Source organism: Diadema antillarum, unplaced genomic scaffold (genome assembly GCF_040938485.1).
Source record: "Diadema antillarum isolate AM-2024a unplaced genomic scaffold, OU_Dant_1.0 scf00000093, whole genome shotgun sequence".
NCBI classification, from domain to species: Eukaryota; Metazoa; Echinodermata; class Echinoidea; order Diadematoida; family Diadematidae; genus Diadema; species Diadema antillarum.
The window spans coordinates 998,050-1,018,276 of NW_027270982.1; the positions used below are offsets into that span (position 1 = coordinate 998,050).

Consider the following 20,227-nt stretch of genomic DNA (forward strand, 5'->3'; position numbering starts at 1 on the left):
AAAACAACGAAATTTGGTACATTTTTGATTTTCTTACAAGTACACAGTATGAAAGGTAGCGTCGTGATCTTGCTATTCACATCTCTGATACGAAATAAATTCACACAACCCACGAATGTAATACACATTACAACCAAGTACGACTCGCGCGTATCGTGTGTGCATGACGTATGCATTTAAAATACATGCGGGAGATGGGCCGATGGGATGGGCAGTGTAACGACGTCGTCGCCTAAATACAGAGCTAGAGCCTGTATTTTATTATTTTGCTGACAATATTTCCGATTTGTGGTGACACTCGAGTTGGTCGACATGTTTGGGAGAGGGAAGAAAAGTGGAAGCAACCCACCTAAATCAGATCAAGTCAGAAAGCAGGTAGGCCTACGTAACGAACATAGTAAATGTCGAAAGATTTTTCCTTCGCATCTCCATTGAATATTGTACAGTCAACCCGGGATCGGGAGCTACATGTGTGTACTGCACTGCGCTCCCCGTCACTAGCTCGCCATAATGTGGGATGTATGTGCGATGGTATGCGCCGGTACATACAGACAGACTACAGGAGCTCTCCATTTAGCCAAGCTCCAAAAATTGTGACTAACATTAGTCCACAAAAAGGTCCACTAATCATCTATTCCTCAACGTCTATGTATGGGCATTCCAGAATATTAGCTAGTGAGCCCTCTCGATTAGTTAAATGTGTTTGACATCGATAGCAGCTTCGCAATTTTAGGCCTAACATTTAAGACGTACCTGGTACCTAAAATCATACATGTGACTCATCATAATCATGTTTAATATCCCACAAGTATTTTCAGATCAGTGACAGTGCCCGAGTGACAGTGGTACACTGCATCTACTACTGTTTGTGCCACTTATTCATTCTTACCTGTGTGTTCTTTTTGAGCCATATATGATTTAATTATGGTACGTACCACCTATCATCACGTAAGTGTCAAAAGGATCTGTAACGTTAGGCAGCTTGTTTATTCTAAAAGTGTAAAACGAATTCGCCTAATTCTTATCTCAAATTTACCATAAACACTGCACTGCAGTTTTGAATGTCATGACCATCTCGTTAATTCTAAATCTCCGTTTTTAAATAACGCAATTTTAGTGCATGCGTTCCATTTTCTTCGCGCAGCTTAAAAGGGTGACCTCACGATCGGCACCCCCTCCCTCCATTAACATAGGTACAACTAATACACATGAATTTCACAACCATGCGTCGTTATACTAAGCAGATGTGCAGCTGAAATGTGTTTAGTTTGGTTTGTTAGTTTGTTTATGAGTTTGATTTTCGTTTCTTTGTTTTTATTGTTTTCATAGCTAATTAATGGCACTGGATTCCACGCATACCTTTTCGTTCTACAATGTGTACGCAAACAGCCATTATACGCAGGGTGCCGATGTCAAGGTACCCTGCCGATAGGTGGTACCCTTACCATACTCACTAGTTTAGTACCGGTGCCCGATACGTAAGTAAATTAATGTGATTATGTTGAACTGTTTTGGTTGAAGGTATCCTACTGCATGGTACAATTGCAGGCGGTACATGGTACTGCAGTATAACACTGTGATTGAAAAAAAATATATATTTATTACAGACCTAGAGCCTATACTTTGTTGTCGTTAATGAATGTGACTCACGAAAAAGCATTGAGGACTATGACGCGATAGTGGTTACATTTGTAAGGTTCTTAAATAAATGCATAGTTGTGACACAGGAGCCTTCAGTGTACAAGTAGAAAGAGAAAATTAATATGCATGTTTAGGTTTATGCTCATTAACATTGCCTTGGGTTGATCAAAGCTGTAGAAAATCAGGTAAGCCTCACCTCCCTGGCTATATCATTGACATTGATCTGTATAGCTATTGATTTGTAGGATCTACCTGTTTTGGTAAATGAAATTGCCAGTTGCCATGTTGAAAGAACAGAAATATGTATTACTAAGACTCTCTGACTCTGACTCTGCTATAAATGTTATATTGTATAAATATAAGAGTTAAGAAGCTGCAAAAATATGTTTCTGTTATAAAAATGCTATGTAAACTTTTGTGTCAGTCACCCTGCTTGGAAATGGTCACATGTCTTCACCAGACTATGCCTCACAAATGGAATTACAGTGCCAAAGGACTCTCTTGTGACATGACACAAGTAGGCCTATGCAGTCTCATTGGTATAGAGGACTTCTTGAAAGTAATTCAGGATCAATATGATATTGTTTCCATTATTCACCTTTGCAGCAGGGCTGGGGTACAAGGGGGGGGGGGGGGGGGGCAAGGGCTTCCCCCTTTAACCTGTTGAGGACAAGTCCTGAGTATGCTCGGGCAAGTGTCTATGGGAAATGCTTGTTGTAGCAAAACCAGTGCATCCTCAATGGGTTAAGGTCTTCCTGTGTTGTGGGCAGTCTGAAGTTTGAGGTAAATGTTTGGATAAAGATTGTCTTTCATAGATCTCCATGGCTGTATTTCCTGACATGTCATTACATGATAACTCAGGCAGCTTACTTTTCAAATGCACTTTGTCATCACAGAATGTAGACATGTTTGGGATGCCAGACCTCTCGGAGTTTGCAGTGAAAGATGACTTCCACGTCTCTGACGATGTTTTGGAGGCGGAGCTGGCTGCCCTCTTGGACGAGGATGACGATGACGGGGGTAATGCAAGACCTGCTCGGCGCCAACAGAGGCCTGCTCCTGCTAAACCTGCTGGTAACTATGATAGAATTACCCTTTTTTTTTTTATAGAGAGAGAAGGCCTTACAGCAGCAGACAAGCAGATGAATGGTTGCTCAGAAAACATCTACCAGTACCCAAGTTAGATGATGAATACAGCTGTAAATCAACCTCCTGTCTTGTTGATGAAATAGGAGTTTGTTCCATTTCATGTCTGTCGCAACTGTTTCTTGTCAGCTGTCTTTAAAAGCCCATAACTGTACATGTATTTCAAAATATAAAACTCTTCCATTCTGAAGCATGGTGCTAAACTTTATTTGGAATGTATCACCCATCCTAAAACTGTGATTACTGTCAGACTTGTTTGTTTTGTATTTGTTGTAGGAAAAATTGCTATCCGAGTTTATAATCTTTTATGCCTACTTTATTTTCACGAAAAATTGGTTTGAATACAGTTTCAAACATTTTAAAGTACTTGATGTATTTATCTTTTAATATGTATCAAGAGATGTTTCTTACAGCCGCAAGACATGCCAGATTTAGCAACAGCTCATGCATGCAACCCTTATTCCGAATGTTGAAATGCATTAATGGGTAGACTACGAGAGCATACCATAGAGGATCTAGGTCCTCAGAGGAAAAATATTTATAAATTTGAAAATATTTTAAGTAGACCAGCTTATTGCAAAGGAACTGATTACTGACTTCATGTACAACTGTACAATGTTGCTTTTTGACTACCTTTTTCCTGAATTTATCAGTTTGAAGAAAAATACAATGTAGTGTCTGAAAATTTTGTTTCATCTCTGTGTCACATTGCTGTGAATTCTTCAAACTTTTCTTTCCCCTTCCAAGTTGACCCAATGCAACAGATAGCTATGATGGCCAACGAAGCGATGAAAGACGTCGACGAGGCAGATGATGATGATGATGATGACCTTGACGATGAGGATTTATTGGTGCGTTTTCAAAGCATGTCAAATAATGTCAGCGTTGCATCATATTTATGGTATTTTGACAGAGAAAAAAATCAGATATTTACAGAAGTTTTGGCAGAAGGCTGTGTATGTATTGGCATTAAAGTCCTGAACCATTTTGTGTGTTTTACAGATGTAGATTAAATCATCCCTCACAAAATAAGCTGATGATGTCTTCTCATCAACCATTATAGTGATGAACCTGGCACATTAAAGTATTTTCATCGCACTGAGAAAAATAATTTTGTGTTACCATCATTATTTAAAGTGTTCCTACAGGCCTTTTGAAAGACAATTGCCTTATTTATTTATTTTTTTAAGGGGGGGGGGAGAAGATATTATAATCCTATATACACACTACTTGCTGTTGTCTTTGCCAGAGTCTTCTCACATTTTCTTATTTGAGCTTCTGAGTAAATCTCTCATTTGCGTGTATTGAGTCGTTCCTTGGTATACTGGAACAGACATTATGGGAAAATGTGTCCTGCAACACCCATACCCTTCAAAAGATTTCATATAGATGTGATTCATTTGTCATCTTGTACCTTTACTTGGGTGAGCTTTCCAAAGTCAATTTTCATTCAACCTGTAGGCAGAACTTGCTGGTATAAGTGGCAGCCCTGAGAAACCGCCACCTAGTCTGAATGTTCCAGCCTCAAAAGCAACTCCAAGAACGCCAAGTCCTGGTCCACGTACCGCCGTCGGCCAAACACCCAGCCCTAAACCAAGACCTGCTCCAAGCCCAAAGCCCGACACTGTTCCAGGCCTAGCGCCAGAGCCTGCTAGCACAAGGAGGAGTCCTTCCCCAGCGAGAAAACCAGTACCTGCAGGACCAAGTCCAGGTGTAAGCCCTGCAAAGCTACGCATATACCCCTGGTTGATACACACCCTGTTGTATGTTGGTCCCATGCTAGTCAAATAAGTCCCCTACTTCAGCTACTGCAATATAACAATACATTTCTAATGAATGCACACATATACACACAACTTTAGACCCTCAAGCAATGCAAAGAAATCATACAAAGCTTTATAGATGAAAACAAAAAGTGTTCTGAAACCTGTAACTATCTAAACATTTCATAACTTTGTTATTTTCAATTAATTTATTTTCAACTTATTGAAAGTAACAACTGTTCTGTTTGTTTCAACTCTATCTGTCGGTTAGAGTTGCCTTTAAAGTGTAGTGAAATTTTCACTGTACTCTACTTATATTTTATGTACACTGTGATATTTTCTGCCACTATGATCAGACTGCTGGTGAACCTACGGATCTGGCATCTCTACTCCAGCACCGTACAGGATGCTACCAACAGGCCATTGCCAGCGCAGAGAGGGCAGAGGAAGGGTCAAAGGTCAGAAGGTACAAGCGACAGCTGAAGGCAAGTTTGCGTCATTTAGATATTTTCAACATTATCTTTACAGCGAATGAAATTGGAGACCTCTTGCAGTATTGATGCACTACTTTTACTGCTAGAAAGGGATGTGTAGGTGAAAATAGCTTAAACATGTTTGGGATAATTTTTGAAGATGGGCTGATTTTGCTACAACATGCATTTCCCATTGACACTTGCCCGAGTATACTTGGGACTCGTCTGTTATGGGTTAAGTGCATTACCTACTTATTTTCATATTGGCATTATTGGATAGAGAATGGTGAAGAAAGAGAGAGGCTCAAGTTGCATCAAAAGTTCAAGGTTTTTTGTTTTTTTTTCAGAATTACATTAAAACATTCTATTAAAAACAGAAGCAACAAAAAAAAAAAAAGGTTGCTTTGTAAGTTTGATGTTTGACCAGAGAAAAAATTAATGTTTTGGTAAGTATATTAAATCAGGTAAAGAAAAGTGAAAGAAAAGAATGATGATTTGCTGTTTGGCATGCTCCATCAGATACTTCAAGACATGCAGAAGAAAGTGAAGCTGGGCAAACCAGTGAATAAAGATGAGATTCCTCCCGAAGTCTACGTGCCAAAGCAGGCAGAGGATGCCCAACCTCCACCCCAGGAAAACGTGCCTGCACCAGCTGCAAGTCAGCCAACCTCTGCTCGTGAACAAGCGGAACCATCTCCGTCTCAGTCTAAGCAGAGAGGTATGCCTGAACTGCCAGTATTTGCAAGTGACTTTAGATGGGGACATTAACAGAAATAAAGGACTTGTCTTTGCATTGCAAAACAAACAAAATGTTGCCAGAGTCCATCTCCCAGTGAGCCTGAAACTAAATGTTTTTGGTAAACAGTGTTTTCTTTTCCCTTGTGTGTGTGTGTGTGTTTGTGTTTGAGTGTGTATGTGTGCTTTCTGAAGTACTGATCATTCTTTCACGTAAAAATAAAAAATGAATATGAGATATCATTTATACTTAAGGGTGAAATGCTAGTGTTTTGTTTGTTTGTTGTTTGTTTGTTTTTTTAAATGAAGTAGAAATTGATGACTTTACTAAAGGAAGAAAGATTTTGTGTTAGTTGAGTTTTGAGTAAGGTCACAATCCTAAATTGTCCATTATGCAAATTTTAGGAAAAGCATGTTCAAGTTCAAAATGAAACTTTGATATGAAATATCAAAATATGTGGAAATCAGCCTTAAAATTATTTCTTCTGATTCTCATGAATTTCCCCTACCCTGTTCATCTGAGTTTATTCTTTCTGTCAAAGTAACTGGCAGTTTTGAACAAGGTGTGTTATTGTGTTCAAGTAGTTGTTCAAGGTCAGAAAAATTCCACTTTTCTGCCCAGAATGAGACTACAGGTATTCGCATGCCTCAAAATTATTCCTACCCTTCAGATGAGTCACTGCAGCAGATGCTGTGTGTGCGACGAGACCAATACAAGATGGCCGCTGTACTAGCCAAGAGGGCAAACGACATGGCTACAGCTGCAGAATACCTGAAGATTTCCAAGGTGAGCCAGAGGTCTTCAGTTATCCAGTTGTGCAACCCAACTTTACTACTGCTTTTACACCATACTGTAAGAGTAGAAACTTTTGCAGGAATGATTTTTTCATGCTTGGCTGGGTAAGGAGAATTTTGTGTATTTTCAATATTGTGGAATCAAAATATGAGTCTGTTCTACATAGAGCAAGCAAAAATATTGGATGCTTGTATTTTCATGCTAGTTATACATGGTGCGAAATATGTGAAAATATTCACTTTTACAGTATGGGGAAATCTCACAATCAGGGTATTTTGTGTTTGTTTGTCTTTGTAACAAGAATAGATGATACTGAAATTCAGTTTCTCTGCCACTTAATATGAGTAAATGTACACTCCCCAGTTTTTTCATTTTTGTTTTGGTAAGTTTTTTGGCAGTAAGCTGTATTCTACCATATTCTTACACTGTTGTGTTGTGATCTAGAACTATTAGCCTTCACATTGAGGGGAGTGTGTCCCATTTAGAATAATAAGGTATTGAGGTTGTGACACATATTGTCGTAACATTTGATGGGTGCCATACTGCATTCTGCAGGCAGTACAAAATCGGCAATGAATGGATTTCTACCCACTGTCTGGATTCTTTGGCTCTGTGTATGGTTTTGACAGGCAAATATAATGGTTGTCTGTCTATTGTTCATCCTTTTTTCACTCCAGCAATTTGAAGCAGTGATCGGTGCTGTAGAAGCGGGAGAAGAAGTTGACCTTAGTGATATGCCTCCACCCCCTCCATCAGGTAAGGCTCACAGGGTGATGAAGATTGACAGCCTCCCCTTCAAAACAGACTCCTTTGGTTTTCTTAAATAGGCTATTTGGTTTGTGAATACTACTAGGCATAAAACATATGATTTTTGTTTTTTGTTTGTTTGTTTGTTTGTTTGTGTTTGTGGTTTTTTTTCTTACATTAAGTGCCATTCAGATATGGTGCTTCCCAAGGGTCAAATGCATGCCACACCTTTCTCCAATGGGCAAAGGATTAAAGATTATTATTTTTTTTTTTTTTGAATGTGTAATTTTGGGATCATCAAAGGAGAGCAGCTACATAAGGATGGAGAATATTCAATTCCCTTCGCTTGTGCTTTTCATCTTCTTCTCTACCACATGTGTTCTTGCCTCCGACCTCCCCGCTTTTATTTGTTATGTAAGAAATATATGGATTAATTATACTACATGTATGTATAGATATTATGTACAGTTGTAGCTACTAAACTAAAATGCTCTTTTTTTGTTGACTTCAATTGTCTCAACATCTAATGCAGCTCCCAAGACCAATGCTTCGGCCCCAGCCCCAGGCCAAGCCCCGCCCTCTCAAGCTCCAGTAGCAGCACCCCGCCCACCCGCTGAAGGAGGTGGAGGAGGAGGAGGGGGGTATGCCCAGCCTAAAACAGACCTTGAAGCTATGCTGCAGAGGAGAGAGAGGTACAGCAGCATGGCCCAGCAAGCCAAGGAGGCGCAGAACGACTCCAAGGCGCGCAGAATCGGCAGGATAGTGAAGGTGGGTAACAGTGCCATACATATACATGTGTTGAGAGGATATGACATCTAGATAAAGAAACAAATGTATGTTTATTTGTATATCCTTTGCTCACATATTTAAAGGCAAATAGTCCCAGTAGTGTAGAGGGCGCTGTTGGACGATACTGCCAATCACTGCTAGCATTGATACAAAGATTGCCAAAGTTGAGCTGTCATCAAGAGTAAAGCTCTTAGGTCTTGCTAGGTAATGTTGCCTTCGTTGTCTTCTCTGCGCATCACGCAGTCTGTAGTAATGCCAGGGTGCGTGCATGTGTGCTTCTTATTATGACATCACAAAAGAAGTTTGCTAACGCTGTCATCCCCCTCAGCTGAATCATGAACCGACCTGTGATCGGACCACTAACTAGAGTGGATCGGACTTCTTCGGACTCGAGGAAATGGGTCACAGCATAAGTGCTTAAGAGGAGTCGATAGCGTAGGTCTCTATAGGAAACTTGCGCCGTGCGCCCACGTACACATTTGACTAAACCACCGGGACCATGTGCCTTTAATTTTTTTTTTCTTTTCTGGCTACTTCGAAGGTACTGAAAAGGATGCAATTAGTGGTCTGTAGTTAAAATGATTTCAAAACATGAAACGAGTAGGAGGAGATGCAAATTTTCCGAGGTGTAAATAAAGGCTGTCTGCACAAACACAAACTTTGTTACTACAATGTAGATGATAAAAGCTAAGCTTCGTCAATCTCAAAGTTTTCTCTCACTCTCATCGCACCTGTGCAGCAATATGATGATGCAATCCGGAAGCAGAAACTGGGCAAGCCAGTGGATCTGTCCGAGCTGGCAGCCCTACCGGAATTTCCCCCCTTCCCATCCCAGTCCGGCGGCGAGCAAGCCCCGCCCCAAGTGGTCCACACGGTGGCGGGTGGGGCCTCTGCACCAGTGGCTGCCAGGCCACCTGCTGCTGGGGGACCCAGTGGTCAGGGGACCGGGGCATCTCATCAGGCCAGCAGCCGGCAGCAGAGACCTGAGAACTCTGTGTCCGCAAAGAGACCCCAATCAGGTGAGACAGCAGAAGACTAATGGCATGTTTACACAGAGCATGTTACGGGCAATGGACGGGGTTATTGCTATAGTACGCCAAAAGGAACCATGTCAGGTTCTGTTAAAAAAGAATCTAATTCAGTACAAAATCACCCAAATTGTTATTCTTATGTCAAAAATCAAGAACAACAAAATCGAAAGTAGAAGATTGATCTTGTAACAAAAGTATCAGCGGGGAAGTGATATTGTAACAGAACCAGAGCAGACATTGTTCCTTTTGGCGCACCATAACAAAAGCCCTGTTCCATGACCCTTGCTGGATTTGGTATAAATGTAGCTTAAGCCTTCATTGATTATTATTGTTTGTTTGTTTTTTGGGATTTGTTTGGGTATGAGGATGATTTGTAATGTGTAATGTCAATACACTAGATTCTCAAATTCGAGGTCAGTACACAAGCCCATGAAAAGGTTTGATTGCCAAGTGGCAAGACATTGATATCTCGTAAATAAAAGGTTCTAATAAATACATGTGTTTTTCTAATTCAGCCATCGTAGACATATTTGTTTCCAAGAAATTGCAGTTCAGTGTAAATCCATGATGCTAGACATTACATTGGACTTCTCTTATCTTTCTCATTTTTATTATTATGAGTTGATGGATTGCCATTAGCAAGAAGGAAATTACAGAAGAGTTGAAGTTGGCAGACAAGTTTGGTAGATTTCAAGGAGTGAAATTTTATGCTCTCTTCCTCTTTTTCTTTGCCGTATGCTTCTTCTCAATTGCCATGTGGACCCCAGCCAAGGAGAGCATGAATCAGAGAAACATTGCCATTCTGAAGAGCAAGATTGCACAGTTCAAGTTGCTGGCCCTGGCCGCCAAGCGGAAAGGTGACATGTACGAGGCAAAGCGGCTTCTGAAGATAGCAAAGGTATGTGTGGAGTGCCACCTTCAATCACTCGGGCTTGCCTGAGTGGGGCACATTCGGTGCAGATTAGTGTGAAGTGCCCCTCCCCCTCCCCCTTAACATGATAAATAAGCTAAGGCACCCTCTGCATGGGTAGCGATGAATATTACCTCCTCCAAGGGAGGAGGTTATGTTTTCGTTACTGTTGGTTTGTTTGTTTGTTTGTTTGTTTGTCCGTGTGCAAAATAACTCAAAAAATAGTCAACGGATTTGAATGAAACTTACCGGAAGGGTTGAGAATGACACAAGTAACAAATGATTAAATTTTGGTAGTGATCCGATTATTTCTTTTTTTGTATTTATGAAAGATTTTTGATATTTTGACGGGTAGGGTCAATGAACTTGGGAGTTCAAGATGCGCATTTTTTAGGTTTTCAAACGCGCACTAAAATGCATGCTCTAGTTTCTGCTAGGCTGAGGCGTGCCGTGCAGCTGAGGGGTTTATGACATAACAAAGGCTTCTATATTGGGAAATCGGGCGATTTTTCAGCATGTATACCTATGGGTGGAAATCAACTGATCTCTATGGAAGAGCCCGAAGAACTTTTCCCCAGTGGTGGAGAGGAGAAAAATCTCTTAGGGAAGAGCAATATCATTGGTGGAAAGTAGCTGCTTGGCGGAGGTCTGTGCTCTCAGAGTGCTTTTCTAGTTCTTAATCAATTTTGCACTTACTTTCTTTTGTTGTTAAACTCAGGGCCTGATCAGAAATTAGATCTGACTACTAAAACAGCCAAATGTTGTGAAAGAGCGTAGTCCTGCAATGATGTACAGAGTGAAAAATCATTCCACGAATCACACACATGGCTTTAATATACCTTGTGATTGTCTGCAATTTGCAAGTCATGTGTGACATCTTTCTCTCCCCTCGCTTCATCCTCCCCCCCTCCTGATTACCTCTTCCCTCTCCTCCCCCCCCCCCCCCCCCCCCCCCAGGAAATAGAGCCCATGCTAGCTGCCGCTGAAGGAGGGCTACCAGTGAATATGGCATCGGTAAGTTGGGACCGTAAGCATTTTAATTTCCATTGCTTCCTCCTAGAGTCTCTGTCCATCTGTCTACAATCCCGGCTCATTCCTGTCTTCATTTTGGTTTGATATCAGTTTAAGTTCAGTGTGAAACAATACGTTGGGTTATAGCAATACAGAATAAACAGTGCCGTGACACAGAGTACTCTGACCCTATTTTAACCCGTTGATGACAAGTCCCGAGTATACTCGGGCAAGCGTCTATGGGAAATGCGTGTTGTAGCAAAATCAAACCGTCCTCAACGGGTTAAAACAGCTAGAATCACACGGAGTCAAGGTTATCATTACCTTGGCCCTGTTTTATAGACATTCATATCTGACATACAGCTTACATGTATGAATAAGAAAGCATATCAAATTATGTTCCTTCAGTTTTCAAAATAGTAGCATAAAATTCAGCATGTAGGACCTATCTACAGTACTTATTATAATTTTTCATATTGTCTCATGATGTTTTCTTTTTTCACGCAACAGGGCAATACTTGCAAGTTTGACATGGTCAAAATGTAATAGATGTTCAAGGAAAATTGAAGAAGTCATCTTTTGGGAATTCTTCATGCATTTTTTTTTTCTCCTTTCATTCTTCTTTTTGGATTCCTTTAAGAATCAGCTGTTACTTGTCAATAATCTTTCTTCCACTTTTAGGAAAAATGGGTAGGTTCAAAGCATGTTGTCACTCTCGGCATTAACTAGATATCCCATTATGTTGATCTTCAGATACCCAAACTGCCAGTTGAAGAAAGTGTCAGTTCCGTGTCGCCACCGGCTTCCCCCGAACCCGTGGAAGGATTTGAGGTAGTTGGTGATGCACAAGACATCTACAGCAGACTGATAGCAACCCTTCAGAAACAAATTGATGTGAGTAGCTTACCACCATCCCCAACTCTCCCCTCACCCCCAGGCTCCTTTACTTGTTTATTGTTTACTTATTCAAAACTATCTACATGTTTAATGCAGTCACTTTTTTTGGCCATTCTGACTTACTAACTTTGAGTTGTATTGTATTTTTATTTATCGCATAAAATCAACATGAAAAAAATACACAAATGATAATCATACGTCATGTTAACTAGGATACGTCTGGATTGCCCTGCTCAGCTATGCCCTGAAGACACTGCTTTTCTACTGAAGGGTGCACAAAACCATAAAAAAACAGCAGTAGTATACATAAAAATAACTCAATTTCAGGAAATAATATACAACTGTAATCATTGAAAAAAAATACATGTACATACAATTAAAATGAATAAAAAACACTATTCAGTTATTCATACTCTGTGTATTAAAACACAGTGTATGTAAACCAGGGATAGATAATTTGCACCACATTGTTTCCCAAACCCCATCATAGTAATTTTAAGAAAGTTGGTCATCACACTAACACAGAAAAACGTCTTTGAACTTTTGATGCAGCAAAGTGTATGGTGTATCAAGAGATTTTTACAAAATGTAAATTCTGTATTTCAATAAAAGAGAAGATACTATTTTTACTAGATATGGACTTGTTTTAAATGTCAAAACATCTTTTATGTTCTCTTTTGGGCAGGAGGTATATAGTGAAGATATCAAATTTATGATTCTTGGACAAATACCAAATTCATATTTTTCAGTCAAATCACTTTGTTTGCAGTTTTCGTGACTTTAGTGTCAGAGGTTGTCAGCATGAAGTGACCCTGATGATGGGTAATACATTTTTTTCAAAATTTTTTACCAGAACAATTTTTGGGGGCTTTTTTTTTTTGCCATTTTATGAATATGAATGTTTGGTTTGTCTTTTTCAGATTTGTGCCAAAAATGCTGAGATCTATGGCAAACTTGGAAACATAAAGTCAGTCAATCGGTGAGTAAAATATTTCTACACCTTCTGTCATATGGAGCCACCGTGAAGAGCGCAAATTGATTGTTGAAATGATTTATTGAGATGTTTGCACGTTTTTCCATGGACATTCCGGGAGATGCTGTCATTTAATGTGCCACTGTGAAATGCAAATCAATAACTTGAGAGTGCAGTTGTACAGTAAACATGCACAAGCTGCTGCTCTGTCAGCAAAGTCAAAGGCAGTCTTTGTGTTGTCATGAACAGTTTTCATAATTTACTTCAGTATGTCAATGCTTCGAAGCGGTCTTTTGCAAACTTCACTAAAAATATACAAACATACAAGAATGTAAGGTTTAGAATGTGCCTGTTAACTTTGCACAGGCTTCTTTGGAGAAAATAGGTAGTATACAAATAATGACTGCTATGAGGGGCACAGTTAAAATTATGGACCCAAGGTGATGTGAAAACCGTAACTATGCCCGAAGCGAAGCTGAGGGCATGGTTATGGTTTTTACATCACCGAGGGCCTACATAATTTTAACTGTACCCCGAATATCAAGCAGTCATTATTTGTTTTATATACCGAAAATATAGATTCCGAAATATAGATACCGAAAATATAGATTCTAGTCTCTTTTACAGCTCTCGTAATCAATGCTGATCGACAGCGCGGCGGTTGTATCATTGGTGCGTACACAGTGATCATCTATGTGTACATATGGTGTACGTGTACTACCGTAACAAAGTAACGGGGTTGCGACTGTCTCCAAACCAGTCCACTAGTCTCTTTTACAGCACGCTGATCGAATGCGCGGCGATCGTATCATTGGTGCGTACATAAATTATGAGCGATCTATGTGTATTGGGTCGCGACTGTCTCCAAACCTATTTACTAACTGTGCCCGGGCCCCGGTCACAGTAACTCAAAAATAGGGCACAGTTATTTTCATGACTCCCCTTTTAACCAATCAGATGAGAGGATTCTAGAAATGAGGTATATAATTTGATTTAAAGCCCAAACGATGGATATAATGTGCATAATATTTCATATTGCAGCTCATTTTAGTGCAGTGCTCTGAGCAGAATCTTCTTAATGCACTGTAGATTGTAAAATTACACTGTTTCTTCAGTGAGTTATCACCACTTGGAGTAAACTGAGGTTACCATAGCAAGAACTAACTTGCTCAGAGCTCATGGGTACTGGCATGGTGACTTGAGGTATTATAGGTTGTGATTAGTTGAAAGTTGCCAAATGAGGCCTGGGGTCTCACCCTGATTGGATGATTGAATGCAGGTTCAAAGAGTACCAGGAGCACTGCCAGCAAGACCTGGACGTCCTGGTGTCCAAGCAATCGAGAGGGGAACCCATCCCACGGCACCACTACGAGCAGAGGACCCTTCCCTCCGTGAGGTACAGTATGAAGGAGAGCAGTGCCACTATGTTTTCAAGTTGCCTTTAATGACTTTGAGTCGTTATGCAGGAGAGAAAAAATCATACTGGAATAAAGATGAGAATAATGATTGTCATTTGTTATTAGAATAATGGGACAGTGCACATGATACCTTGGAAAATGTGATTTGAATGTGAATTCTTGAAAGAATGCCAATGACATTTTTCAGTTCCAGAGTGCAGTGGCAGCTATGCATTAAACCCACAGTATGAATTATCTATACACATGTGGTGCACTATTCGCAGAACATCAAGTAATCTCAGCCTCCTGATTTGCGCACAGATAGCTCTGATTATAACGTGATTCAGATCTTGAAATACACCACCTCCTCTAATAATTCAAGTTTCTTGTACTGTTGTGTTTTTTTTTTTATATTGCTCTTATTTCCCAATGCAAAAAATAGTTGGCATATCAAGCAGGTGACAAAAACAAATGGACTCCTTTTTTCTTTTTTGCATTTTTATGTGTTTAGTTTTCATGTCTTTTTGATGGTAGCAATCCTGTTAGCTATTTTAAGTTTTTCCAGCATAAATTCTCTGTTATAGAAATAAGAAAAAGGAATAGAAATGGATAAATTTGACACATTCAGATGCAACTCATACCAACCATATTCGGGGGATTTAGGCCATTTACTTCTTCTTCTTGCTTGTGGACTGCATATGATAACCTTCAAACCAGTCTAGTATTTACTTTGCTGTCTTCTTTCCTCCTTTTTTTTTTCCTGCACATCCAGAGTGTTCCCAGATATCAAGGACTCAGAGGCAGAGATTACTATTATACAAGGAACAATGTTGCACTGCCCTAGTGGTGAGCTGGAATTCTTTTATTTTCATTTTTTAAAGGAAATTACTTTCCTAAAAGCTTCACCTTTTTATCTTAGATTTTTGTAATGTCAGGTCAATGACACAGACATTTCATAGTGCATTCCCTTTCTTGCATTTGTTTTTTTGTTTTTTTTTCCTACCAATCTGCTTGATTTTTTAGCTGCTAGCATCCATTCAAAGTGGTGTGGAGATGAAAGGGCTTAATGGTCAGGATGGATTCCAGGTAGTCAGCCAAGTTCCAGAGGTCAGACCATTCTAGGGACAGATGTGCACCCAGAATCAAGCTAAACTTGATGATTTGCTAAACATAATCTGTTTCTTTTCATACTCACGCCTCCTCAGAATGTCTCTGTTGACATTAAACAGGTTTCTTGGCATGCTTAACCCTAATCCCACCTGGTTTTTTGAGGGACTTGAAACCACCGGGGGGCCTTTTTGGCCCCCCCTTCAGATCTCGGTCGTGGATTGCGCGATCCTCGCGAAAATTTGTACTGAGGTAGAGGCCAAAGTAATCTACAAGACAGTATAGTTAGATTTTTCAAATTTTAATTTATGTATTTTATATTCATTAATTTATGCTAATGTATGCAAAATATTTTTTTTGCCTATAAATAAAAAGATAAAGCTCCAAGACTTCTAAGTTTTGGTGAACATATTCTTTTCAATATCCTCAACAATAATATTTAAGCAAAAATTTGGCTTCATAATTATTTCTTATGTATTTTATTGTTTATTAAATTTCTTATGTATTTCTTTGTTTTTTTACTTTCTGTTTTTGTTGTTTTTTTTCATCAAAATTTGTCGCAGAAACTTTTTAAAGCATAATCAGGCTAAAATAAATCATTATCAGCCATTGAAAGTAAAAATATTTACTTTTATATGAATTAATTGCAAAAACACAATTTACATTTGATTTGTACACAAAATCACGTTTTTGAGCAATTTTTGGGTCGACAATATTTTTTTCAAAGGGGCGTGGCTTCAAAACGGTATGGCCAGGAGTGACAAATTTGGTCTCAAAAGTTGCGCGATACTTGAAAGAAAAAAGTCATAAAATGTTGCGGCGAGAGCATCACGCGTTGCGGAATAATCACGCGAAACCGCGGCTCCCCCCCGGTGGGAATAGGGTTAAAATGTCATCACACAGCTCAGTCAGCAAAGCTTGACAGTTTCTAAACTTGACCTCCCAGAGTGTTAAAAAGTGCCTTCAAGCAGTACTGGTCTTGCTCTCCCCCTAAATCTAATGTTACTTTTTAATAGCTAGAATTGGTGTTAGTATGCTGTTCCAATGCAATATGACATGGAGACATTGACTTTGGTCACGATGTGGCACATTGAGCCTATGAGGCTTCTAATCATAAACCTTACATCTATTCATTCCAATCATTCTTTGCTTTTGTTTTCAGACAAAGATGCCAAAGATATCGATACATACATCAAGGCAGAGTTCCCTTACCCATCGGTAAGCTCTGCTCTCTACTTCATGGAGTCAATATCTATCAACTTTGTTGAGCTAGATATTTGTTTGTCATTTGTTTTCAGTAGGCCTGTTTTGTTGTTGTTGTTTTTTTAGCTATTTAAAGAAATATATGCATCGGTACTCCAACCTCAGTAAAAAGGCCTTCGCTTCTGCATTATACTGAGTTTAAATGATAAATCTGAAGCTTATTTGGGGATAAAACTAAAAATGCTGAAAACACAGAACATTTGCATGCTCTTTTCATGAAAGGTGCCAAGTGTGTCCATTTATATAGTTATGTCATGAATATAAAAAGAGCATGCTTCTGTAGGTGCTTTTCAATGTGGCCAGTGGAGCCACATGTGTCAATTCTTCTTTTTTTAATGGTGGGGAGGGGGGGGGGGGGGGGGGGGGGACTTCTTGATAGTCAACTGGAGGGGAGCAAACTAAAAGCACAAGTGATGCTTTCAAACAAAATCTATTGGTTTTAAGTGCATCTGTTTTGATATGAAGTAAACTTTCTAGTAAGGGGGAGGGATGGATCGTGCCCCAAAATTATTTTGTAGCAGAGCTCAAAAGGAGAATACAATTTCTTCTGTCTCTGCAAGGGTCCCTTTGATGCTGTATTAAAAAAGGGCCTCCATATTAATAGACAGTAGACAATAAGAATGTTCTGGCCATCCCAACAATGCTAAATGAAGTTAAATGATGGTATCCACTATTACATTCTGCAGCATTAGGACTAATGGCGGTCCTGCTGTAATCACTGCCTCCAGCTCTGGCAGATACATGTACCTGTCATTGTTACTCCTGTGTAAAAGAGGGCCACCACAGGCAAACTATGCACCTGGTTTGGGAATGTACTATGTTCTAAGAGTCAAAGGCCTTGTTCATTTTATCATAGTTTTCTTACTTTGGGTTCTACACTGAAATTGGGTCATTGAAATAGAGAGCCCCCCTGCAACCTGCTGTACAAAGTGGCATGTGGGACCAAAGAAAAAGTGTGGACAAACACTTTGCTTTGAATACCATCTTCTTTTTTCCCCGCATCAAGGACGAACCTCAAGGTCATAAGACAGGATGGGCCAAAGGTGCAGAGAACCCTGCCTACAACTCCACCTTTACAGTCGACATAGGCCGCGGCTCCAGAGCGTTCAGCTCAGTGGTTAAACGGAAAGCTCTCAAAATGGAAGTCGTTTACAGCAAGTGAGTTGAAGTGATGAATGTTTAATAGCAAATAATGATCATCTTCTGCGTTCTGACTCTGTATGAAAATAAATGTTCCTGAAAACCACTTTTCCATTGTCTTCACTGTAGTTTTGATTTTGCAAGCACACACACAACCACACATGCAACTACACATGCAGAGTGATTGGTCCCAATTCACTGTGGGTGAACTTCAGCACTCCCTTATCAATTTTCCGTTGTCCAGTCCCACAGAGGTACACTTACTCTAAACTCAAAGGCCCGAATTAAAAAAGCGCCAAGTGTCGTACATGTATGGCCTATTTTGTTACGAAATCAGTCATTTCGTAACAAAATGACAACATTTTAACAAAATGATAATTTCATCAACGAAATCATCATTTTGTTATTGGTAAGGAAGTGTAAGTTTCGTCAACGAAATGACCACAAAATGACTGATTTCGTAACGAATTAGGCCGGTGTGACACTTGGCGCTCCATACAAATTGTCCATGGTTAAAGCCAAGGTTTCAATTGTACCACCTTTTTGAATTTGGGCCTATGGAAAAGCTGAAATCTCCCTTTTTTGTGTGAAGATTGGTCGCGTGCATACAACTGTACCTAAGTGTACTTATTCTTTCTCCAATGCAGGGGCCTACTTCGTGGCCACAAGACGCTGGGAACGGCCAGTGTGAAACTTGCCGACCTGGAGAGCAAGTGCGAAATCCACGAATCTGTCCCGGTAAGATATCAACATCAGCTGTCTCTCTCATGCACATAGATTGCCATCTGTTAGCTCTCTTAACCCATTCCATACTGAATTCTGAAATGCCCACAGACTTGATATGCATCCCACCAGGTTCCCATATGGAACGGGTTAAGGCTCAGAATTTCCACATGCTGTAATAGGCAGAGTTTTTGTATTCTTTATTTTGTAATTACTATGCTAGAAATGCCCATTACCATATATCCATCCTCCATTCAATTGTATTAAAATGTCACAAGTTTGTATTTTTTACAATTCAGTTTAAGTGTAGTACATGTAAGTGTTCAAATCAATTCAAGAGACTTTATCAAAAAGAATATATAAATTATGTTTGTTACTGTAATACGCGATATATTCGCGGCATGAAAATTTGCGAATTGGAGCTGACGTGCTTTCTTGCGGCATAAAATGTTCGCGAATTGCCAATGGCATCTAGTGCATGTTGTGTAGGCAAGAACTTTCGCGTGCATTTTAATTTTGCGAAGTTTGGCACTCGCGAAATTCTCAAAATTAAAATGCACATGAACATTCCTCGTTTTTACAGTAAACTTTGAAACGCAGTGTAATTTTTGAGATTGATATTAGATATTTCTTTCTTTTCCTTTTTCTCTACTCTCATATTGTGTTGTTTTTTAACCCATTGAGGACGAGTCCCGCGTATACTCGGGCAGGTGTCTGTGGGAAATGCATGTTGTAGCAAATGAAACCGTCTTCAACGGGTTAACTTGAATTTCATTTACTATGTTTGTGTGTAAATCAAAACAGTAGTTTATCTAGGGGATCACTATGAACAAACCTCTCTTGTTTACTTTTTGTGATTTCTCCACTATCATTTGTATGTTTGGCATTTTTTTTTTTTCCTTGTATGACCAATGTTGTTTTCATGCCCGCTAAAATGTGGAAATAAACTCAGTTCAATTCAGTTCAAAACAAAGTTTTTTTGTAATCACATTCACACACAATTTAATTATAGAAGTTTCTATTTTCTCGACATTCCAATTCCCTGTCATCTATTCTGTGTCTTGTCTTCCTTCACTCACTTTAATAGTTGATGGACGGCAGGAAAGAGATTGGCGGTAAGATTGAGGTCAAGATTCGGATCCATCACCCCCTCAGTGGTATGAAGGAGGATTTCATCAAAGAGAAGTGGTTAATAGTGGACAGCGTGCAGAGAAAAGTGAGCTGGACATTAGTTTTATACAATGTGTTTCCCCCCCCCCCCCCCACCCCGGTATCTTTTTCCACCCTAAACCTAGAACTCTTTCCAACCTGTGCATATCTGCAATATGCGATATGCTCTAGATATGCAAACACTGAATGTGTAAATGTTACTGTAAAAGTGGATATTTTTCCGTGAGTAATTTTTCGCGTTCGGCCGTGTAAGTCAAGTTTCACATGTCTGTAATTCCATGGAATCAAGACATCAACCACTGGAACACATGGCAAGCAAAAATATTAGCATGCTTTTATGTTTATGTTACTTTCTGGTTGCAGGTAACGTGCAAAAATAGTAACACCACGAAAATTTTCACTTTTACAGTTTGCGTTAATTTGTTGGTCAAAAGAGCGTCTTGAAGACTTGCATGTTTGACCTATTAATTGTACATGTTAACTTTTGAGGACTGTAAGGGCATATTTTGATTTGG

General features: G+C 39.6%; 1 protein-coding gene across 1 annotated transcript in view; it reads left to right on the plus strand.

The window, feature by feature from the left end:
• The first annotated feature begins 230 nt into the window (after positions 1–230).
• The window catches only part of LOC139718353 (coiled-coil and C2 domain-containing protein 1-like), a 38,055-nt gene continuing 18,058 nt past the window's right edge, over positions 231–20,227 (plus strand). Inside the window, exons 1-20 of the mRNA XM_071629829.1 lie at positions 231–375; positions 2,538–2,715; positions 3,535–3,638; positions 4,249–4,500; positions 4,907–5,035; positions 5,543–5,741; positions 6,430–6,545; positions 7,232–7,310; positions 7,834–8,069; positions 8,830–9,109; positions 9,889–10,019; positions 10,989–11,045; positions 11,796–11,936; positions 12,860–12,918; positions 14,192–14,308; positions 15,082–15,155; positions 16,585–16,634; positions 17,686–17,837; positions 18,467–18,557; positions 19,630–19,773. Of these exons, the coding sequence (XP_071485930.1) occupies positions 313–375; positions 2,538–2,715; positions 3,535–3,638; positions 4,249–4,500; positions 4,907–5,035; positions 5,543–5,741; positions 6,430–6,545; positions 7,232–7,310; positions 7,834–8,069; positions 8,830–9,109; positions 9,889–10,019; positions 10,989–11,045; positions 11,796–11,936; positions 12,860–12,918; positions 14,192–14,308; positions 15,082–15,155; positions 16,585–16,634; positions 17,686–17,837; positions 18,467–18,557; positions 19,630–19,773 (2,652 nt within the window). The 5' untranslated portion in view covers positions 231–312. The remainder of the gene's footprint in view (positions 376–2,537; positions 2,716–3,534; positions 3,639–4,248; positions 4,501–4,906; positions 5,036–5,542; positions 5,742–6,429; positions 6,546–7,231; positions 7,311–7,833; positions 8,070–8,829; positions 9,110–9,888; positions 10,020–10,988; positions 11,046–11,795; positions 11,937–12,859; positions 12,919–14,191; positions 14,309–15,081; positions 15,156–16,584; positions 16,635–17,685; positions 17,838–18,466; positions 18,558–19,629; positions 19,774–20,227) is intronic.